Source organism: Teleopsis dalmanni, chromosome X, assembly GCF_002237135.1.
Source record: "Teleopsis dalmanni isolate 2A chromosome X, ASM223713v2, whole genome shotgun sequence".
NCBI classification, from domain to species: Eukaryota; Metazoa; Arthropoda; class Insecta; order Diptera; family Diopsidae; genus Teleopsis; species Teleopsis dalmanni.
The window spans coordinates 100037593-100044623 of record NC_051848.1 but is presented as its reverse complement, the minus strand read 5'-3'; the positions used below and the strand labels follow the sequence as shown (position 1 = coordinate 100044623).

Here is a 7031-nt window from a genome sequence, read left to right as displayed (position 1 = left end):
TTTTTATTTTATTTCATTTTATTTTATTTTTATTCTTATTTTATTCTTATTTTATTTTATTTTATTTTATTTTTATTTTATTCTTATTTTATTTTATTTTATTTTTATTTTATTTTTATTTTATTCTTATTGTATTTTTATTTTTATTTTATTTTTATTTTATTTCATTTTTATTTTATTTTTATTTTATTTTTATTTTATTTATTTTATTTTTATTTTATTTTTATTTTATTTTTATTGCATTTTTATTTTCTTTTTATTTTTATTTTATTTTTATTTTATTTTTATTTAATTTTTATTTTATTTTATTTTATTTTTATTTTAATTTTATTTTAATTTTATTTTAATTTTATTTTAATTTTATTTTATTTTATTTTTATTATATTTTATATTTATTCTGACTCTGAGTAAAATATGCCTTTTGGTCATGACCAAAAAGAGCGTAAAATTCTCGTCACCATTCGCCATATGATCTTATTAAAAAGCTGGTTTAATAAAATTTAAATATTAACTATTTTAGCGTTGGGTTAAAATTGTTTCTGTATTATATATAAATTTATAACATATTTGTTAAGATTATTTTTATAATAATTATTTTTTTTATACATTGTGTATATGATTAAAGTCATCTTTAGGAAAATGAACTTGCAGGGTAATTTGTTGTTGTTGAAGTATATTTAATTGTATTAGCAAGTATATATGTTGATTCAGTTCACAATATTAATAATACTTATACTATTTCTTATTCAAAAACTTTCTATTTCGATAATTCAAACAGTGAATTTTTGAATTTAAAATTGTTTACTTGTCTGTCAGTACGAAAAAAGAAACTTAAGTAAAATATCACTTCTCTTTTGTTTTTATCTTATCATTTCTTTTCCAAAAACAGTTCCAGCACAACAATTAAATTGTTAAAACTGCCATTTTCAACTTTATTACTAGTGAAATTCATTTGTTAGAAGAAATTTATTATTTTTCGTAAAAAAAAAATTCCAAAACAGGAGAAAACATTTCGAGAACAAAACGACTTCTTCATTTACTAGGAAAAACTACGTAAAAAAGCAGAAAAAAATTAATGGTCTGACAATTGAAGAGAACATAACAATCGCACGACCAACGTATATAAGCCATCACAGCTAAAAAAAGATACAGCGGAAAACACTTTATTGCAAATGTCACATAAATTGTCTATAATTGCATATTCGTAGTTATCAACTTTTGCCCTTTGCACTGTGGTCAATTGCAAAATCAGAAAAAAAATACATCTAAATGTATATATTTAAGCATGCATACCCCTGCATACATGCATACATGTACACACACATACAAGCATACATGTGGTCGTAAGGCAGTTGCCACTACCGATAGTGCTGTCATTGCGATATATGAGAGTATTTATGTGGATGGCTTTCTTTTTTCTCTTTGGACTTTTCCCGCCATTGCTCCAGATTTGGAAAATTTCGTCCGTTTTTATAATTTTTATGCACACGATGCAGTATAGACGGTGAATGTAGAGCACAGAATATATTTTGAAAAATCAGCAAATTTTATGTATATAATGACCGCCACAAAAAAACAAAAAGTAAAATAAAAAAGTTTAAGGAAAAAAAAAGGAAATACGGATATATTTATATATAACAATTTAAACTATAGCAATATGTATAACAAAATTAATTCAGTCCAAATCGATGTATATTTATATACTGCAACGGAAGACAGTGGGATGGTTATTAGTTGGTGTGGCCTGTCAAAATTATAGATTTTAAATTAAGAAAAAACTTTGAATTTCTAAACCATTTTTTTTAAGTTTTTGATATTAAATAAATCCCATAACGAAATTCAGGTTCTGTATGCAAAATATGCGGAACTATTATAAACTACGATATCACGGAAAAAATATATCAAACGAAATCTAAATTGTCACTTTGAAAATATGCACCATAATATGCAATATAATTATATATTCCGTTTCGGGGGAAGCCATGAAACCTTGGAGGCAAATACGCAAAGTAACCAGCGCAATCCTTGTCATCCTCAATCTAAGTTATCGCACAGCCTTCACGTGACAGCCCTGTTTAGTCACCTGGCACCTGCTAGGTAACAGAATAATAGTACGAACAGCGAGTCTTATTTCCAAGACTTTAAGTTCAGGTTCTGCACAAGGTTTGAGGGCGTGTTTTAAAAAATCATTCTTATCGATTTTCCATCTTATTTACCTAACTTGGCTTCATAGGAGTTTTACCATTCTCTTATGTCTAAAATAAAAATGGACGAATTCGTTTCGATTTCATGCTCCATATCACTACCATTTAAAAGGATTCGAATGGTCAACAAACTGAAGATATTTTCATCCGAAGAGTTTCGATAAATACGTTAAACATATATAGCACCATATTTATTCGGAAAGAGGATTATTCTAATAAATCGAAATAAAATATAGAAATAAAGGTAAGCCACAAGTGCTTTTTAGTGTAGAGATAGAAAGAATTATCTTGATCTACAGATCTGTTTGAATGCTTTTACTTGACAATAAATTTTCCACAAAAAATTTCAGAAGCAACAAAGAGTGACTGTAATTTATTTATTATAATGAAATTTTGTTCTCATTAAATTAAATTTTTTTTTTCAAAACTGTAAATTGATTATATATTATTGATTTGTCCTTTGAAAACGTCGCTACCGTTCTCGTCACGACACTTAAGCAACTGTAACAGATTATTAGGTAAAATAGTGCACGCTTTGCTTTGAGATCAGCTTCATTTTTTTAGGATTAATCGCTATAATGAAATTAATGAGGAAAAACTGCTGGTACATCACTCGGAGCACGATTTACGCACTCGGTAAATAGAGTAGTGGAAACAACTGCAGCATCAGTAGGAAAAGCAACACAATCAGGAACTATTGGAACAGCGTTATCAACCGATAACTTAGGCGGAACTTCATTAGCATCAGCATTAGCATATGTGGCATAAGCCGCAGCAACAGGAACAACAGGCACAGTTGGATAAGCAGTACTGACAGTAGGAGAAGCGGCAGGAATAGCAACTATGGAACTGTCAAGAATTGCATTATTAATTAAAGGAGAATCAACCAAAGAAGCAGCAGCAGTGTGTTGCTTAGGAGCAGGTAATCGCAATTCTTGTTCGCCGTTGATTTCACTATCTTCACAATTATTTTCTTCCATTGCGCTAAAGAGAGTGACTTCGTTAAACCTTATTATATTCCAATCAAATAGATAGTCATAAATATAACCGAAGCGGTGATACAAGTTGCGAAAAAGTGTACGTAAAAAATAATAGTCGGGTCTCTGCTCAAATTTCAATGTACGACAATAGTCCATATAGATGGCAAATTCATCAGGGCAGCCACTGCACAAGTTTGCAATCGAAATTGATTGCTTTTTTTCAGCAATTTGTTCTTTAAGTTGACGTTTGTTCATAGCTAACTGACCTTGCCATGGTAACGACCCCAAACCGAAGTATAATAGCACATAACCTAACGACTCCAGATCATCCCGCCGTGATTGTTCTATGCCCATATGAGTATTCATTGACGCATAGCGTGCTGTACCGGTTAAACGCTTATTTTCTCTGTACGGTATGTGTTCCAATGTGTCCGAATCAAGATAATTTTTTGAAACACCGAAATCAATCATATGTACAATATTTCCCCTTTTTTCTAAGCCCATTACGAAGTTATCAGGTTTTATATCACGATGTATGTAGTTGTGCGAGTGTATATAATTAACACGTTCTAACATTTGATCGGCTAACTGAAGTACAGTTTTCAAGCTGAAACGACGGTTGCAATAATTAAATAGATCTTCTAGTGATGGACCAAGTAATTCCATTACTAAGAAATTGTACTCTCCTTCTATGCCGCTCCAAATAAAACGAGGTATACCGAGACCGCCTTGTACACTCTTATATAGATTAGACTCAATACGCAATGAAGGTGGATACTTATTTCGCTTTTCCACCTTTACTGCTACTTCTTCACCGGTATCTGAGACTCCAATGTACACATCTCCAAAAGACCCAGCGCCGATTTTTTCAACAAAAACATATTCGTTGCAACCTTTAAGATCCATTTTTCATTACAACTGACACGCAAAGAGATGTATTGTGTGCTTATGGTTATGTAGTTGAAGTCCTTTATAATGTCGGACACAGAAGCTTGCAAGTGATGAATTTAGAGATTAATTTTATTTTGGTTATGATCAGGAAATCAGAGTTTAAACATATAGTTACACATAACCTTAATTCCGTTTTTAATTTAGGTAATTTACTCACGAATTTTCGCGTTTATTTTTACTCCAAATCGTACAACAAGAGAACAAAACTTATTTAGTTTGTGGATGAACAAATTTTTTAAAACTGAACTGGCATATAAATAATTTTTTTTTTTAAAAATCTGAGCTAACTTCGATTATTTACTCATCAACTTACTTTGTTGACAAGATTTTGAAAAATAATAAGTAATCCTTTATAAATAGTAATCGGTAATCGCTTACCATGTGCATCTTACCCATGTTATGATTAAATTCACTATCAGGAGCTATGTGATTTTTTTTAAGTTGGTAACATATTTTTGATACAAATTTTCTTTGTTTACCGACCTATTAAAACAGTTCTAAATGCCATTTCCCCGTTTTATGTTATTCTATTAAAATAATTCGGTAACCGGATTTCACAACATTCCACCATTTTGTTTTAAAGATAATTTTAAGTCGAATAAATGCTATTGATACGCATATTCGGAAACGTATGAGAAAAAGTCAAATAGAACGACAATCAATATTATGTGTAAAAGGTAAGCGGTCTTTTTGATCTTCAAATGCTTTAAAATTGATTCAAAAGAACTTATCACTCTTTAGTGAATCACGACAAAGCAACAGCATTACATTGTGGCCGGTTTCTTGGTATAAAGTAGATAAAAATAAGAAAAGGACCGACAGCATTGCGAAACTAGGTATCAAACATCAAATATTTAGACTTGCGTTATCCTGCACACTGACAAGTATTCATATACGGAGAAAAATTAGTTTCTGGAAAGACTCGCAGTATCTCAGATAGGCCAAGAAATTCATTAATCCATTTAAAGTAGTCTCTTATAATCTGTTTTATAATGAGTATTAAGAAACAATTCTCACAAGGTTTCTGACAGAGCACAGCTGACTGAGATATCATCATTACAAAATGGGTATTTTAAAAATCAATATCTACCTATCAGCTATCTAAACCACTCTACCATATGTAAATGCTCCAAACTAAGCAGACTTATCCATCTCTGAGGCAGATTTGTTGCTTTTTATATGCTTCCATATGTTGGAAGAATGTAATTTAAATTAGTCCATAATAATCTCTTTACATTAAGCAAAAGGAAAATTTTCTTTGGGTTTCTGAAAGACCACTGTTGCACGAGGAATCCACAAAATGCGCCTCTCAGAGACCAATATGTTCAACTTTTACAGTCGAAGTGAACACTTAAGGCATTCTCTGTGTATTCCATAAATTTATCAGCAGCAGACTTATTCATCTGGAAAAAAAATTCTGTGTTCCCTATAACATATAGAGCAATACAAAACCGTCAAGACGAATTGAAAAAATTGGTTTTTACTAATACTAGATATAGTAGTAAGTCATCTGAGTCTCGGTGTGTAGTATTCTAGTATGTGTAGTTAAGTAATAATAATGTCACTGCTAATATGTTCGCGGCAATAACTTTAAAATTAGTAAAGTTATTTACTCTGCACATCATTATAACTCTTTAATTTAAAGCAATGCCAGAACTGATGAAAAGTTACATATAAGAAAGAAAAGTAATTGATTTCGTGAGATTTGAAATATCAGCTGGAACAGAAATGAAAGTATTAAGATCACTTACCATATATGTAGAGAGTTTTATTATTGTATTAATTAATAGGAAATTTAAAAAAAAGTTTTGGTTTGTTTAGAACTAAACCATAAGATTGAGGCGCTGTGTGAATTTAACAAGGCTAGACACGAGTATTCACAGAAAAACTGTGAATTAAGTGATTTTTACTGTGAATGCCCGTATTTGGCCCCCAGAAGGGATAGATGTTTAGGGAAGTACTTTTTTGACAATTTGTCAGACTGTTCATTCATAAGAATGAGGATCTATTAAGTTATCTTCATTCGATGTGATGGATCTAGTTTTGGACTTTTTATGTTCTAAGGTTTCCTGGGATGTATTTGATAGCAAAACAGCAAAAAATTGTTAATTAACACTAGCGGAAAATTATCTACTGTCCTGCCACTGCAATTGATCAACCCAATAAGATACAGATAAAATATTAAGGAATGTATTAAGATATTAAATATATAGAAAATAAAAAAAAATATTTGGTTAATTGGTTTCTTAAGAACTAAAGCGGAAGATAGGACATAAAGGAGTGTGTTAAAAGAGAGTCTACCACATATATGAAGAATAATACGGCTATTCGAATTGTGGGATTAGTGATCGCAACAACGTATATATATACTTCCACAATAAAAAACATGATCATACGAATATTTGAAGATTATTAAAGACGTTATTCCTCTCAACTTTTAAGAAATTTTTTATTACTATAATTAAATTGACAAAAAAACAAACATTTTATTTCATTTCCATACGCAAATTTAAAATTTTATTTTAATTGCTGTTTTTAATTATTTAACATAAATATAAGATTAAAATCTTGAACTTTTCACAGGTATTTTCGTATAATTATATACCATTTTAAGTGCTCTAAACAATTGCAACAAAATTAATTTAAGCTCAGAAACTCATACATATATATATATATGTGTGTGTGTGTGTTCTGTGTGTAAGTATGGAAATAAATCACTTAAGTAGAATATCCTTGCTTAACTCAGTCAATATGACGTTCAAGTATTACTTGGGAAGTGCAGAAAAACAAATGCGTATGTGAGTCTGTCTATAATGAATAGCTCAAGTCTTACCAGAAACACGGAATGCCACATAAAAGTGCGTCAAGTATATAAAAGACATAAAATCAAATAAAT

At 30.1% G+C, this 7031-nt stretch overlaps 1 protein-coding gene across 1 annotated transcript; it reads right to left on the bottom strand.

Moving 5' to 3' along the window:
- Positions 1–2641: 2641 nt before the first annotated feature.
- On the bottom strand, positions 2642–4340 carry LOC119688090 (casein kinase I-like). The gene has a single exon (XM_038102727.1). The coding sequence runs from the start codon at positions 4088–4090 to the stop codon at positions 2789–2791; it is 1302 nt and encodes a 433-aa protein (XP_037958655.1). The 5' UTR covers positions 4091–4340; the 3' UTR covers positions 2642–2788.
- Between the last annotated feature and the right edge of the window lie 2691 nt (positions 4341–7031).